The following is a 17,397-nucleotide window of genomic DNA, read 5'->3' as shown; positions in this document are numbered from 1 at the left end:
CCTTGAATTAGCTCATGTGCACTGTGACTTGCCAAGAGTTGCCTAACATTGAATGGTGGACTCTTTATTTTTTCAAAGCCTAGCTTTCTTTGGGACTTACTGGCTCTTAACCTTGGGAGATGCTGGCTTGGTAGATGAAAGCAAGGGTTAGCAATCAAAAAGACCTCCATTCCAGTTCTGCCTCTGCAACTTCTTGTGTGCAGAACTTCAGAAGAGCTAGAACAAGTGCTCAAGAAATGGCAGTCTTTATTACTGTCAGGCAATTCATTTTCATCACAGTCAATCCCAGCTGCACTAATATCTTACCTACATCAGAGAGCACCCGAATACAGCTCTCCACAGAGGCTTTTTGGCTCGGCATTAACCAGTTGCAGTGGTAAACCCTGAACACACCTTGCAGCAGTTGCACAAAGACAGGCTGGCGAGTCTGCAAGGAAGAGAAGCCAAGAGACAGGCGGTATGACTTTTCTGTAGATCACTGATATGCTGATCAGAAATAGACATTGCATTGAACTGTGGGTTAATGGTAATGGACCCTTTGCAAGAGTAAGAAGGGGTGACCGGTTATGAGCAGGATTCTAGAAGTTGCCTAGCCCAAGGAGGAAAAAATCAGAAGCATTTTAAGGACATTTACAAACCTGATGCCATCTAAGTCCGACCAGAAGAACAAAGAGTGGAATCACTGTCTGAAATCTGGTATTCTTGTCCAGTTACCAACTGGCTATATGACTTCAGGCAAATTGCCTCATGTCTCTGAGCTTTAACTTCATCCAATATATAAAATAAGTGGATTGAGGTAAATTAACCCGAAGTTCTTTCCAGACATTATTTCCTATAAGCAGAACCTCTATTTTTAATCAGCAAAAACAAACTGATGAGTGGATCTCACCAAGAATGCTTACTTATTTCTAGCAGTGTCTTCAATGATATAAACAGAAGATAGTTCTTATGGTTACATAAGTGGTATTATCCCTCCCATTGGCTCGTAGGTGTTAGAGTTGGGATGAGAACCCAACACCCAAACTCAAAGAAAGAAGTATCCTTTGACTAAATTAATTCAATTGAACCAATATTTATTAGGCCTCTGCTCTGTTCCATCTGATCCCTGGATAAACAAAAGATGAAGAAATTGGCCAGAGTAGCTGCCTCCTAATTACCTATTCCAATGGGCAATCTGGGAACATCAGCTCGCCTGACCTCTTGGACTAAAGAACATGGCCGCTCATCACCTTCTTCATAAAATGCTCCCTTTTCTTAGATCCTGAAGCCCTGCTTGTTCCTGAATCCCATCCTGCACGCGGGATAAAGTGAAGACCTTCCCCTGGCCTCTTTTGTATCTTGCCTTTAATTATCTGTGCTCTGCCCAGTCCCCTCTAGTAAACCACTTCATTTTCCGGGCCACAACTTCAATGAGCAAATGTTTATACTTGGATTCTATCCCTCCACTCTCCTGAGTCTCACAGATTCATTTACTTATTCAATGAGTTAGCATCTCCTAGGTTCCAAGCACAAAGCAAGGCACAGGGACCGAGCAGTATCGCAGACAACTGTGACCTAAGACATAACCACGCCCTTCTTACCAAAGCTGACAGTGTAGTGGGGAAAAGCACAAGCTCCTATTTACTAAGCACCTCCTATGTACCAGGCATTATGCTAGATGGTTCATAAACATTATCTCTAGTGCTCACAATAACCTGCAAGGTTGATATTCCATCCCTGTTTCAAATGTAAGCCAAGAGGTTCTGAAGTTCAGTGACCAAGGCCAGTCCACAGAGCTGATAAGGGGCACAGTGAGGATTTGAAACCAGCTTTATCCTGCTCTAAAGCCTCCAAAATTCTGTTGTTCCTCCCTGGATCCCACAGTTCCAGTTGCTTCCTGGACATTCCACTGGCAACATAAATGCAACACAGCCAAATCCAAGTTCATCATTTTCCTTCCTCATATGTTTGGGTTGAATAAAAAGAAGGAAACAAACCAAAAAAACCAAACAAACAAGGAAGTAAGCCAGGAAGGAGGTAAAAATCTAGCTGGGGAAATGAGGCATATGCTTTTCAGCATAAAAACAAAATAAAACAGGCTATGAGAGCTCCAAAAATAGTATTCCTTGAAAATGAAGGCTCTAGAATCCATAAGCTACCCCTTAAAAAACAAAGCTAAAACCACTTTGGACTTTGTATTCTAAGTATAGATAGACAACCTGGGATCTCACTAGGAACTTTCAACATTTATATTGAAGATTCATCTCTCTGACGATTCTGGCTTATTAGGTGGTCCAAAAATTGGTTTCAAAGTAAGGCAATATGAGGAGACAGGAGTGGCCAAGATGGAAATCCAATACACAAGTTCCTGTTTAATGGTTTTCCAATTAATTTGATTGATTTACTTTGACATTTTGGTTTTGCAATACTGTTTCACAATCTATAGGAGAATGGGCATTGCTGTGGCGATTGTCACTTTAAATTACAAAAGAAGCAAGTCCAATCTTAGTAACCAAAGCAGCTTTCCTAGCTGGCTCTCCGTGTAATAGTAGTTGGTGAGGAGCATGTTCTGGTCTCTAGGAATTCATGTGCTTGGGATCCAACCAGTTTCTGCTCCCCAATTACTCAAGAATATGTACTGACATTTGAAAGGCAGCCTTCTAACTTCGTGATACTTTAGCTTAACCACTAGCTTGTACAGTTATTTCTAACTAAGCATAAGGTTACCAACAGTCCCAAGGAAAGGTATCTCATGAAAAATTCCATAATTCAAGTTTTTGCATCAGAGAGAAGTAGGCTGAAATCATGGTTATGCCACCTAATGGTTGTGACCCTGACTGAGCATGGTAATTAAACTTTCTGAGCCTCAGTTTACTCAGCTGCAAAATGGGAATAGTATCATCCACCTCATAGGCTGTAGTAGGCTTATATGAACTCTTTGCATATTAATGAAATATAGCAGTATCTAATTAACACACCAGGGAGTATGAATCACCCTTCCCTTGGAGAATTTACCTTCATTAGGATTATCTGTCTGTAGTCCAACAACCCTAGGCCACCCATCAACCCTAGGCCACCCATCAACCCCAAGACAGCCTCCACCTCTTTCCACGACAAGGAGGGTTAATATTTCTCTTCTGACCGCTGGAGACCAAGACCAGCTTTCATCCTGCAGGCGGTACGAACGTACCTGCAGTAAGACTCGCACAGCAGTTGACCTAGACATAAGTTATATAAAGAAGAATGATTTTTTTCCAAGTCAAAGAATGACATCATCTCCCGGATCCATGGATTCCTACCTTTGAACCTGGAAATACCGTGGGAATCCTGATGCAGAGCCCCTGCAGTGCACGGCCCCAGGAGCACCACGCAGGAAGGCGTGCACACGCCCGCGGGGCCGGGCCACGCAGCAGCCCCGCCAGCCAGGCTGAACACCTTCTCACGCTAGCCCCGCACCGCTTTGGGTGAACTCTGGGTACATGCCTGGGAGTTAGAATCGGGATCTCCAAATGAATTTTTAAAAAGTGTTAATAACATGCTAGCACCTATCTGAAAGCTTCTTCTCCTTCTTCTAAGATTGAAGGGGGGGAATAATAAGATTGAAGGGGGAAGAAAAGGCATCTTAAGGGGAAAAAAAAAATCAACAACCAATAGATTCATCTGGTACAGAAAAGCACTCTCAGGTGCTTCTTTAGCCAAGGGGCCCTCCACAGCAAGAAAAGCATCTTGTCTGAATGCCTTGCAGAACGGCTCATGGATAGCTGCTCACTGCCAAATCCATGCCAATGGCCTCTGCCGAAGCTCGGCCGTGAACACCCTGCACGTGCATTTGCCTTTCTTACCTGCAGCGTCGTGCTCTGGTCTGAGAAGGGAGAACTGAAGAAGGTGGTAACGATACTCATGACAATTTCAGTAACGTACTTCTCCAAAATTGAGTCTGCGTGCTTCCGGTCACTGGTGTTGTTACAGGCCTGCAAGGCAATTGGATGTTTCAGACATGACACCAGAACCTGCAGTCAGTTGTAGGATTAAGAAATCTGTGACCACTCCTGCTGATTACCCTTAACAAATGAAAGGTAAAGGCTTGCAGGTCAATATGTCTCCCTCTCAGGAATTACAGTAATAATAACAACAACAACAATAAATCATGCAGAAAGAGAAGCTGATCAACTCGGATATCACATGCAGACGCACAAAACATTAAAATCGGGATGGGACCTACGGGCCTTTGCTTCCAAATTCCTAGCCACGTGTGGCAAATCTAAACCTTAAAAAGGCAGCAAAAGGCATAGTAACTATAGTTGTCTGTACTTTTCCCTAAAAGTAAACTGTCCTCCTGGTTAAGCCATTCATCTGTTATAGACCATGGTTTCCTAATCCATATAATCAAGAGAATCAAATACACCAGTGAGGTCCATGTGATATTCTCCAAATCCACAACACTCTTTCATTCCATAAACATGTTACTATAGAGTTGTCAAATCACTATGTTGTACAGTGGAACTAATGTAACATTGTGTGTCAACTACACTTCAATTTTTAAAAAGTTACTGATATGCAATGCTGTTGAAAGTAGTGGGCTGTGAGTCAGAGTTATGGACTCTGTAAGTTTTAGGGTGAGGAGAGACTTCAGATTTTACTTGCATTCTACCTAATTTTGCTGCTTAAAACAAGATTAGAAATTTAGAGGGAAAGGTTTAGAAAATACATTTTTAAAAAATCAAGTTTTATTACCAAATTCATTAGTCCTACAGTTTGAGACATTAACAGTGCTTATCATAAAAATATATGAAGGACAAAAAAGAATCAAGTTTTATTAACTACCATGTTCTAAGCTTAATGCTGAGCAGTTTGTAGACAAATTCAGAGAATGAAATTAGCAACTGATTTTACATTTCTGAATAATGTAATGTAGAGGTCAGCAAAGTTAAGGGCTGGTGGCGGCTTTTTTTTTTCTTTAAAGATTTTATTTATTTATTTGACAGAGAGAGACACAGCGAGAGAGGGAAGGAACACGAGCAGCGGGAGTGGGAGAGGGAGAAGCAGGCTTCCCTCAGAGCAGGGAGCCCGATGCAGGGCTCGATCTCAGGACCTCGGGATCATGACCTGAGCCAAAGGCAGACACTTAATGACTGAGCCACCCAGACACCCCTGGTGGCTGCTTTTATAAATAAAGTTTTATTGGAACACAGCCATGCCCACATGATTACATATTGTCATGGCTGCTTTCAAACTACCAGGGCAGAGTTGAGTAGTTGTGACAGAGACCAGGTGGCCCACAAAGCTGAACATATTTAATATCTGGTCCTTTACAGAAAACTTTGCTCAGCCCTGATTAAAAAAAAAAAACAAAACAAAAAAAACAAAGCAGGGGTGCCTGGGTGGCTCAGTCAGTTAAGCCTCTGACTCTTGATCTCAGCTCAGGTCTTGATCTCAGGGTCATGAGTTCAAGCCCCACACTGGGTTCCACACTGGGTGTACAGCCTACTTTAAAAAAAAATAATACAACATAAAATAAAAATAAAGCAAAATAGTCCTTCCATCCCAGTCTCCAAAAAAACTAGATTTATGCGATTAAAAGACTAGGAGGAATTTGAGATTTAAAATATATATATATGTCTGTGATACCAATACCTGGGTATTATTAAATAAAGTCCTAGATTGGGAAGAAAACAAGTTCTTATAGGTTCCTTGTTTTGCACTGGTAACTGTACCATCAAGCAGAAATTATCACAGTCTAGGACTCTACAATGCACCTTTCTTTTTAACACGTTTCCAAAATTAAGATTCACTTTACAATTACTCTCTCTTGGTTACTGGCACCCCTCCCCCAAATCTACCACCACAAAACTCCTAGTGAATCTATGGTGTGCCTTGTTAGGTGGTAAGTCTTGCAGCCTTAGGATCAATGTTAAGCTTGGAGCAAAACCAAATCAAGAGTATGAAGCCCAGCACAACGGCTGGATCAGCAAAGCAGATGCAAACGGAAGTGCTTTGCAGAATCCTCGACACCAGACCGAAGGAGAGAAATGCTCAAGCTCAGGAAGGTGTCCTTCAAGAAGAAATACTGTCAAGGAAAAGAAAACTTTTAGATGTGATTTTAATACATCTCAGATTATTATTCACAGATCAATCCATAAAGGATGAAATGAAAAGCAGAAATAATCCATCTTCCCTAGGAGTTTCTTTTACTAGGAGTAAAAGGTAGAAGAAATGAGATGTGTGCAATGATAAGAGTCACATCTGCCTCCCTGTACCACACATTAACAAAGTTGAAATCATGCAGATATTTCCCTTATGCCTGCATAAGGATGTCCAGACATGCATGCACACACACTTGTGCTCTGCCACTCAGTCCCAGAGAGCCTTACCCTGCAGATGTCCACAAGGAAATTCTCAAACAATTTCCACATGTGATTGCTGGTGTAAATCTCCTTCATTTCCACCTCAGTATCCACATAGCAGTGATTAAGGAAGTTAATGTATGCAATTTTAACCTGAAGACAGAAACAGACTTTTCTGAAAAATCGGTTTGGTATATGTGGAATAAGAGAAATGCAAATCAAAGTATGTTAGAACACTATTTTCACCTATCAGATAAATAAGAATCAAAAAGTCTGAGAAAATGCTGTGTGGACAAGGCTGAGAAAAATGCCATCTTGTCATTTCCTCCTTCATTAGAATCACCAGTTATTATCATCTCATTATATTCGCATAAGCCCGTTGAATAGCCATGCAGGGCAATTACAGCACATCCATACGATAAAATTTTTATGTAACTATAAAAAAGGAATGTGGACTCTCTTTACAGACTGATAACGAAGAGAAGAACAGTGTATCCATAATATCACCTCTTGTGTTTAAAAAAAAAAAAAAAAAGAGGGAGCAGGGGAATGGACAATATATATTTATATTTGTTTATATGCAGAATTCTAGACAATGTACAAGAACATAATAAATGATTTTCTGTGGGGCGGGAGGGGACAGATTAGGAGATTTTGCCTAGTTTACTCCTTTATAGTCTCTGCTATTTGAACTTTTCAAAATGTATTAACTTTTCAAAAAAATAACCTAAAAACATAATAGTGTATATATATATGATACATACTACATATGCTATATATAAATATATGTACATTTAGTTTAAGATATAAATTAGTAGTATGTATTTTAAATATACAAAGGCAAACTATATTCTGAATGATCCACAGTTTTTGTTGTTTTTGTTACCAGCCAAAATACATGAACAAGAAAATGGACAGCTTAGAAGGAATCATTTCCAAAACCTAACAGGTATTTATTATGGGTGGTGGAATTATAGATTATTTTGATTTTCCTATTGCTTTCCTGTAGTTCCTCAGTATTTTATAATTGTCATCATTTCTACAATACAAATTTTCATTTTAAAGAATAAACTTGCAGAATAGGTCTTACTTGCACAGGAACCATATATCAACCCATTCAATCTTGTTTTTCAGACATTCATTCAAAGGGGATTCAAAAATCCTCTTTGCTCCACAGGCTGAATTATTAATTTCCAAGAACAGAAGCGCAGCAGCAGATTCCCAAGGTTCTCAAGGAGACAGTAGGAAAGACTAACATCCCCCCAACGCTGATGATCTTCATGCACAAAATTGGCATTCGAGAAAATGTTGCTCCCACCAACTGAGATGTCACTATGAAATGAGCGACAGGTCTCAGCACTGTGAGGTCTCGTGTGGGCCGGCCATGTGCAGAGGCATGAGAAAGGCTCGCTTACCTCGGGGATGCAGTCCTCGTGGGTCACAACGCGGACGATGTCATCCAGCGGGAGCAAAGAGTTGCACTTTATCTCCGTGTAGACGTTCTTGCCCTCGGTGCACACGGCCAAGAGCTCCACCAGGTGGATATGGTACATGAGAGGGCTGTTCTCGTCCATCCGGTCCCGCTCTGACCTCATCATCTGGATCAGGGTCTGGAAAGAGGCTCTGTCGTTGTAGAACACGAGGACGTCCTCTCCCGAATTAACCAGCTATAAAAAGAACAGGGCTTGTTTATTTTACACTCTTGCGGGGGGGGGGGGGGGCACCGTTTAAAAAATATCTACTCGCAGAGAAAGAGAGATGTTCTGTCAGCATTTGCTTTCCAAAGCCAGTCTCACCCATATTACTAAACTCATCGAAATTTCATTCATTTCTCTGAATCAGTAACTGAAAATCTCCAGCAGCAGCATTTTAATCGACAGATACAGGTATTTGACAGTCGCCTTAACAAACTATCAGGGGAAGAGAAAGTCCACAGACCAACATTCATGTATCAAGTGGAAATGTAGACGGCAAGCTTGCACTTGGATTTCCAAACCTAATATTTAGGCTATGATTTTTCTTTTTAAAAATGTTTCCATCTTTTTTATGCTTGAAAAGTAGTATCCCTCTTACAACTCTTTCACATACTGCCTTCTGTCTTCACAATTACCAATTATCCACTTCTTACTAAGATACACCTTCCTTTCAATACTCGTCAAAAAAATCAAGGCATTCCTACTTATAACTTGTCCCCAGGACTGTGTGTGGCTTCTCATAAATCTACTGAAGAGTTAGTCAATTTCAGCACTGTGGGAAATACAGAAGATCCAAAAACGAGCTGGCACAGAAATCAAAATAAATATAGTCAATAGTATCTGCATAATAACAACTCACCTCTATAAGCCCTAATTAGGTGCCAGATACCATGATAAACACCCCAGGTGGATTATCTAACCTCACTGTGCCTCAGTTTTGTCTGTAAAACTGAGGACAAAGATGGTATCTAACTCATGGTGCTGCGTCATGCAGATTAAATCACTGATTATATGTAAATTGCTTAGAACCGTGACTAGGGTATGGCAGGCTTCCAATAAATGTTAGCTATTATTGTGACCATTATTTCACTGAGTCGGCATATCAGCTTCTCGGCTGAATACCACTGCGCCTTCGTTTTGTAGGAAGGCGCGCTGAGGGTTGGGGAAGTCATCAGCTCACAGTGCCAGTAAAGTAGCCTAGCCTACATTCACATCCCAGGTCAAGTCAATTCTTTTAATTACACTACACTACCTTCCACTGGAATCCTATGATTTTTTTATTAGGATTATAAATCCAAGTGTTAGGTGGATTTACTTGAGGTTTCATTTTTTAAACAGGTGGAAAGATTTAATTAAGTATATTTGAACACCAAAACCACAGGTGTGGCAGAGGGCTTTCCTGGTCAGATAGCATCCCATGGGGCACCGCTTCCCACAGACAACCCAGCTTCTTCCCATGAATCAGCAAGCAACAATTTTTCTAGCTAGTAAAGTGAATAATTAAGGAAAAAGTCCTATAATCCACAGGAACATAGGCTGTTCTGGCTCCCTGGTTTCTATCTACATTTAATCTCTACTCATTGTAATTTGGGTTCAATATTCCTATTTTTTCCCCTCTCAGAAGAATCTGAGCCAAAATGCCTTAAAATAAATAGGTTCACTGCTATGAAAAATCTGATCAGATTCTCACCTATATACACAATTTAAGCTCACAAACACACTCTCTCTCTTACACACACAAACCACAATTACGTTTTGTCCGTTTATGTGGCTCCGGGACAGGGTGCCAGTTCATACAGACAGCAATAATTTAAAAAATTTGTATGGAACACCAGATGAAGGTATATAGAGATAAATAGTTGTCACCTCAGCCATGACCATGTCTTGGCATTTTTTGATGAATTTCCCTTCTGCCTTGACGATCGTCTGCAGGAACTTTATGTACTGGACGTTTCGACCGTGAGTCTCAATGCAGTGAACAAAGTGCTGGACAACCCGCTCATTGATCTCACTGCAGAGCTGGAAATTGTTCATGAAGATGTGCTGCATGGTGACTGCCTCCAGGATCTGGCACAAGAGTGAGGGCAGGAACACAGGGAAATGGTCAAAAGGCGGCTAGAGCAGAGTACAACGTGAGAAAAAGTCTACCAAAGCACACAGGGAGAAGCATTTAAACCCACGAAGAGACCTTTCTCCTTTCTCACTTCTGTGCTGCCTTTTTTTTTTTTTTAAAGATTTTATTTATTTATTTGACAGAGAAAGACACAGCGAGAGAGGGAACACAAGCAGGGGGAGTGGGAGAGGGAGAAGCAGGCTTCCCGCGGAGCAGGGAGCCCGATGTGGGGCTCGATCCCGGGACCCTGAGATCATGACCTGAGCTGAAGGCAGACGCTTAAGGACTGAGCCACCCAGGCGACCCCTGCCTTCTTTTTTAATCATAATAAACACACAGAAAGGGAAACAAATCACTAGTCTTCAGCTCAATGAACTACACAGGAAACCCCAGCACCCAGATCAAGAAACGAAACGCCTCGCCACCCAATTTAACTCGTTCTGATTTCTGCTACCACAGATCAGTTTTGCCCGCTGTTGAGCCTCCTGTACTCTCTCCTGTCTGGTTTCTTTTGCTCAATAGCACATTTGCAATGCTCTCAACATGTTGTTGCATGTATCAGTAGTTTGTTTGCAGTCACTGCTATGTATATTCCATGGCACGGATAAACCACAATCTGCTTATCTATTCTATTGCTGATGGGCATTTGGGTGCGTATCCGGTTTTAATGGCAAATAGTAACACTACACTTAGCACAAATAGGGCTGCTCTGAGCATTCTTCAACGTGTCTTCTGCTAAACTTTAATATATGTGCATTTCTGTTGGGTTTACACGCAAGAGTGGAATTGCTGGGTTGCAAAGTATAAACGTTTGGCTTGAGAAAGTACTTGCCAACAGCTTTCAAAAGATGTTAACAATTTCTACTCTACACTAGAGCTTTTCCATACCCTAGCTGATTTACAGTGTTGTTGGTCTCTTTGGTTTTAGTCATACTTTGCTGTGCAAATCTTAGTTAATTTACACTTCTCTGATGATCACTTTGTCCCATTTACTGGCTGTCTGGATTTCTTCTATGGATGATTTCATTTTAAAGTTTTTTTTTTACCCATTTTTAAAAACCCCTTTTAAAAGTGGTTTGTCCTTTTCCTTATTGACTTTTTTGAGTTGGTTATATATTCTGGATAGGAGTTCTTTATTGGACACATGCAATGCAAATGTCTCCTCCCACTCTCTGGTTTGCCTATGGAGGATTTTAATAACGTCATTTGGTGAATAGAAGTTTTTAAAGAAGCCTGGTTTATTGATATTTTCCTTTATAATTAGTGCTGTTTGTATACTGTGTAAGAAGATTTCAGTTTCCACCAGGTCATCAAGATATTTTCATGTTATCTTCTAAAAGATTTATTTTCTATTTTTTACCCAGAGTTATTGAGTGACTAAGTTATACGTTTGGTATGAGGTAGGGGGCTTTAACCTTTTTATCTTTAGTCTTTTCTTTCCTCATACATAACAAAGAGGGAGTATTACCCCTCAGCCTATCAGTCCTTCTCCTCCAAAGCCCTAGTGGTACTAAAAAATGAGTGTGTGAGTGTGCGTGTACTTACACGGATGTCCTTTGTAGAATTATTTACAAAGCCAAAAAATTAAACATTGTCTAAATGTCTACTAATATGAGAATGATTTTTAAAAAGTTACAGCCATACTAGGGAACTCCATGTAGCCATCACAACCTCTCATCAAAAATGCAAAAAAATTATATATGTATGACTGGCAAAGACAGCCGTAATGTATTAAGTGAAAAAATCAAAATGCAAAATAAAGTGTAGAGTACGTCACCATTTTTCTTTAAAAAACTGCACAATACATACTTTCAAAACATATCTAACACAGTTATGTTTTAAATGAATATATTATGTATTTGTATGTATCTAACGTATTATGTATTATATTATGTACATCAAAAACTTTATGCATGACCTCAGGAGGATGTGGCTGGAGAGTGAGAATCAGCAACTCTCTAGGGCTAAAATTTGATGTAATAATGTTAAGAAAAAATATAAATAGATCTTACCTTGCCCTACCACCTCCTCCTCCCTTCCCCCGCTTTCTCCCCTAAAAAGATGGGGAGTATTTATGTCCTCCTAAGAGTTGGTCCAAATGTTCCCCTTGGAATGAATGTTGCATTACACAAGTCCCCGTGGTCACAACAGCAAAAGAACAAGCTGTTCCTCTTACTGCTTCCTGCCCTCCTCCCCTCATAGATTTCCAGACAGGCCTGGAGTCTTACCCCTGGGTTGAGAAACAGGTTTATGTGTTTGTGTAGCAAGGCTTGATTCTGCTGGTTGCCTGCACAGAAATTCTGTAGGAATTCATGTGCCAGCCTCATTATCTCCTGCATCTTGGTATCTTCAGCCTGTGTGGAAGGAGATAGATGAAAAATAGGTTGAAAACAGGGCTATGCTGTGGACAAGAGAAGGTCAGCAGGCGGCAGCACCTATCTCCAGGCCAGGAGACCCAGTTCCTCGACACACCCATCACCTGCCGAGTGGGGTGCTGCAGGTGCTTGCTGAGGGCCTGTTGTGTGAAAATATGGGGGTGCTGTGCTGTTGACACTTCAAAGAAGCCAGTAACCTGTTCAATTGTGCTATATCCTCTTCCGCTAGCCATGGGCAGATACAAAAAGAATTTATTCGGGAAAGATGCAACACAGAGTGGAAGCTGAAAGGAAGCCTCTGGATCCCATTTCTAGCAATGCCCCCAGATCTCTGAACCCCCCCATTTCTGAGAACAGAGAGACAGCAGAGCAACAGCTGAGTGCCTCACTGGTGGAGAGCCCACATCGCCCCAGCTCTCGGGCTCACCCTTCTTAATCTGCCTAACGCATATATGCATTAGAGCTTTTGGCAGGAGATAACATGTCGGAGTAGAAATCACTTTAGATTATCGATTTGGGCAAATATACTTGCTGTAATCCTTTCCTTGTCACCTCAGGCTCAGCATTTAACCCAAGAGGTAGTTTTCCCATCTGCAAAATGGGGATAATACCTGCCCCAGGCATTTCACACAGCTGGTTATGTGATTCTCATTTCCTACAGTAAAAACATATACTCAGTGTTTGTAAAGCATCAGATGCCCCATGATAAGACAACTGATTAAACCCTACTGCCATTCTGCCCAATTCTAAACAAATAAACCTTTAATGTAGCAAAGATGAAAGGAGAATGAAATGGAGTCATCCCTCCTATTCGTTTAGCCCACGGGAACCTCCCTAAGTCTTCTCACCTCTTTTCAGAGGCTGGAGAGCCTAGCAGTTAGGAAGGCAGGCCCTGAAACCTGACTGCTTAGTTCTTAGGCCAGATCTACCACTCACTAGCTGTGTGACGTCGGGCAAGTTACTTAACCGTTCAGGGCCTCCGTCTCCTCATCTGCAAAATGGAGGTAATAAAAATGCATACTTCATATGGTTGCCATGAAGATTAAGTGACAAAATCCATGTCAAGTGCTTAGATGGTTATCACATAATCAACGTTAGCTACTGGTCCTGGTCTAGACCAAGGGTCAGACAGAACTTTAGGCTTTGTGGGTCAAAAAGCAAAAGAGAGGACATCATGCACGTACCACTAAGAATGTAACTATTTAAAAATGGAACAATCATTCTTAGCTAATATGCTGTATAAAAACAGGTGGTAGGCTGGATTTGGTTCATGTCTGCAGTTTGCTCACCCTGGTCTAGATAATCATCCTGGGAGAAAACAGGACACATCTGTCAGAACAACTAACAGAAGGAGTCTGAGCTACCAGCTTTAACAATCCAAAACGGGCGAGTTTAAGAGGACATTAATAGCAAATCCCCACACAACAGAGTGGGTATTACATTTGTCTCCCATTAACAGAGAAAAGTGGCACGCCTTCCAGTTCTAAGAAATCAGAGGCCTTGAGGCAGAGAGAGACACTGCTGGTTGGCAGCAGTCACCTCAAACAGTTCTGCACTCTTTCACTTCTTCAGCTAAAAGGAGAGTCTGCTGGGGCTCACAAAACTAAAGACTTCATCATTTGAAATGGATTTTTACAAGGCAGGTAAGCTCTAAAGACATCACGTAACAAGAGGGTATCTGTAGCAATTCCTCCACTGTTCTCCCACACTGGGATATCTGCACTCACGCGCGCGCGCACACACACACACACACACACACACTATGTTCTGCCACCAATTCCAGCCACATCAGATTACCTATTCGTTAGGTTAACATTACTCTACGAAGGCACAACTTTAAGGCAACTGATGATATTATGAGGCAAAGATAAGGCCAGCAAACCACCTCCTCACATTCTTTACACATAGCAAGGTGGTGAATCAGCTTGCTGGTTCTAGTCTAAATGTCAGTCAAGTTTGGATGACATGCACACTTACATTAATTTCAAGTTAGTTAAGTTCCTGACCTAGTAGAGGGATTAAGCTTAATTGTGGCTACTGAAAGGCTTGAGTAGCCTGAATCCCACAGTCCCCATGACTGTGGTGGTGGCCTCTGCCAAGAACTTCCTTGAGCACAGGGCAGCAGGTACAGCAAACAAGACCTGGGCTCCACAACTGGGCAGGCTGGCTCTGTCATGTGTTGCTGGGCCGTATAGGCAAGGTATTGAACCGCTGGCGACAGCCTTCTCACCTAAAGTGGGGCTACTAAAAGCATGACCTCTCTCATGTGCTGTCTTAAGGATGAAATGAACTAGTGAATGAAAATGACCTAGTGCAGTGCCCCCTGGCAAGCACGAGCAGTAAGCCTTCTTCAGGCAGCTCTACACCAGCAAGTTTCTCTGGCAGTCACTGGTAAACTCAAGAGGCAGAAATCTATGCCCTGGGACTCTAAATTTCCCCAAGCCTCAGTCTCCTCATCTGTCAAGTGGGAACACCACGACAACTGCACTGGATTTTGGAAGCGAACGGACGCTTTTGCAAGCGTCAGGCAGGCTGCACAGTGCTAAGCACTATTACCCTACTTGCCTAAATCCTAGCACTGTCAATGACAAACGCTGGCGTGAAAGAACACGACAGAGAGTGTAGCTTCCAACGACAGAAAAGAGGGCTTAGAGCAAAGTATATGCTAGATCCAAATACTCGGCCAGACGTCAGCACACTCCTGAGGACCTCCAAAGCGGGCAAGCTCTATGTTCCCACATGCCCCTAGCAACCTGTAGGGCTTAAACTGCCTGAAGGGCACTTGCAGAGGACTCTGTGCAGCACAAGCCCGTGTGCAGACAGAGCTCCGTCTATCGAACCTTCGCATCCAGCGTGGCGTGGGAGCGAGGCGACAATCAATGGATTCTGGCTTAGAATCCTACAGTTGGAGGCAGGTTGTGGGTGATCCCATTTTATGATGCTCTTTGTTTCATACAAGTGACCTACAAGGGCTTTATACTCACGGCCATCACATACTTCATGTCTTGGCCAATGATACCAAATGCGAAGGCTTTAGGAAAACCCGGGGATCCCCCCCCACCCCGGAGGGGGACTCACTCACCTTCTCGTAGGGGATCTGCAGCAGCTCCAGCACCACGGCGTGCGCGCTCATGTTCCGGAGCAAGCGCTGCTGCTGCTTCCGGCTCTTCCTCACAGACGCGCTCTCCTGAACACAGAGCTTGCTGAGGCGAATCAGAATCTGTCCGAGAGAGACACCCAACGGTTGTACCTCTGACCAACCTTGCAGTTCTGAGCTCCAATGTACCGCACGGCAACAATAGTCAGTGAAGGTGTACGTACAGGTGAAATTTGCTGAAGTAAATCCTAAGTGTTCTCACCCCCCTCGACCCCCTCGAAGAGCTTGCTCTGCGAGGTGACGGAGGTGTTCGTTAACCTGATTGTGGCAGTCATCTCAGAGAGTATGTCTATCAAATTACTGCGTGTCACGCTTCAGGGAGGTGACAGTACTTTTTTGGTCAATTATACCTCAATAAAGCCAGATGAAATTTTTTTGAAAAAAAAAAAAAAATGAAAGAAATCAACCTCTGAAAACTAGGGAGCACGACAGAAAAAAAACCGTAGGCACCGGTCGTGGGCAGGGAGGCGGAAGTGATCACAGCATATTAAAACACCCAGAACGAGGGAGATGGTGCTCTAATATGTAGTATCCCTGTTAATCGCGTCAAACCGAACCTCCACATGGCTAAGAACATGTCTTTCCAGTGTACGTTACGCAGTGGATTATGGCTTCAACCAAAAGTGGGACAGTTTCAGAAAGATCTCCTAAAATGGTGAGACTCAGCATCATTGCCAGGGACTTGGGAAGAGTTTGCTCTGGGGTAAAAAAAAAACCACAAAGCTCCCAACCTCCTAACTCTGAACTACCTTATGCAAAGAATTCTAAAGACCCAGAGCCCTCCCTGGTGGACTATGTGCCAGCCACTGAGATAGAGCCTTGACAATTATATCAATTAATCCTTTGGTCAATTATAAACCTTCAGAAATACAGGTGCTAACTGCACCTATAAAAAGTGAGAAAATTGAGGACACACACAAAAAAGTGGCAGAAGATGCTTTGAACCAAGATCTGACCATAAAACCCAAGTATGTAACCTCTGCAAGCTTCTTTCTCCCTGTGAAACTTTACATGAAGAAAAAAGCTGAAGTGTTTGCACTTTCAACTTGACTTTCACAAACCATAGCTCCTAGGAGAATTAATAAAGAAGGAAAGAAGGCAGGAAGGCCACTTACCTCTTTTACCACCCTGTAGTTGTAGCTGCTGGTGCTCTCGTGCTTTTGTGACTTGTTATTCCCCTCCTAGGGACCAAAAATAAATGTAAGTGTGGTTTGTTCGGCCCTCGGGCAATAGTCTGTTTGTTCAGGTTGGCATCAGCATTTAGGAAACCATGAGAGTTTGGCAGTTTTCCTACAGTCATGCTGGGTTTCAGCCCAACTCATTCTGATTGACATGATTTCACTGAGGTGGGAGACGATGGGGGGCCAGCCTACTGAGAACAGGTTCTTTCCTGGGTGGGTCTGCAAGGGAAATCTGGTGCTCATCCACTCAACAACAAAGTCTATTCCCCATGGTCCAAGGTAACACAGAAGAAGTAGCTAAACTTCCATTTTGCAGCTTATTTCCTAGGAGAATGGCTGTTACTTCGGCTACTTAACAAGCAGATCCCTGGAGAATAAAGCTCATCCTACAATCCTACAATCTGCACTTTTACCTAAAACCAGAGAGGATATTCCCTTGTTTGAGGAGCCCATCCATCTGCTCTGGAGGCATGACCTGCGTTTCACCCACCTCTGTTTTCTTATGTTCATTTTCACCAGAGGCACCATCCATGACCCCGTCAGGGCCCTGCCCTTTGTACACCCAGAGCTCAGACTTTTCCACAATGGATCTCAGCTGATCCAAGTCTTGTTTGATCTGTTTGTAGTTGTCGACATCTTGGCTGGTAACAAGCAGCTGGACCTGAACAAATGTAATGTGTCAGGGGCGCACAACCACCTCTTGGAAAGTCGACACCACCACCACCACCACCACACACACACACACACACACACACACACACACACACACACAC

The 17,397-nt window shown here is 42.5% G+C and overlaps 1 protein-coding gene across 3 annotated transcripts in view; it reads right to left on the bottom strand.

The window, feature by feature from the left end:
• The window catches only part of ITPR1 (inositol 1,4,5-trisphosphate receptor type 1), a 324,688-nt gene that overhangs the window by 134,470 nt on the left and 172,821 nt on the right, over positions 1–17,397 (bottom strand). For all 3 annotated transcript variants that reach the window (XM_032411831.1, XM_032411829.1, XM_032411830.1), the window contains exons 28-36: positions 17,115–17,285; positions 16,559–16,624; positions 15,369–15,506; positions 12,140–12,265; positions 9,665–9,865; positions 7,739–7,990; positions 6,351–6,476; positions 3,822–3,950; positions 307–427 (exon numbers count right to left, since the gene is read on the bottom strand). In XM_032411831.1, the coding sequence (XP_032267722.1) occupies positions 307–427; positions 3,822–3,950; positions 6,351–6,476; positions 7,739–7,990; positions 9,665–9,865; positions 12,140–12,265; positions 15,369–15,506; positions 16,559–16,624; positions 17,115–17,285 (1,330 nt within the window). The remainder of the gene's footprint in view (positions 1–306; positions 428–3,821; positions 3,951–6,350; positions 6,477–7,738; positions 7,991–9,664; positions 9,866–12,139; positions 12,266–15,368; positions 15,507–16,558; positions 16,625–17,114; positions 17,286–17,397) is intronic.

The sequence above is a fragment of the Phoca vitulina genome, unplaced genomic scaffold (genome assembly GCF_004348235.1).
Source record: "Phoca vitulina isolate PV1807 unplaced genomic scaffold, GSC_HSeal_1.0 scaffold13, whole genome shotgun sequence".
Taxonomy (NCBI): Eukaryota; Metazoa; Chordata; class Mammalia; order Carnivora; family Phocidae; genus Phoca; species Phoca vitulina.
Note: the sequence above shows the minus strand (reverse complement) of the source record. Positions and strands in the feature narration are given on the sequence as shown.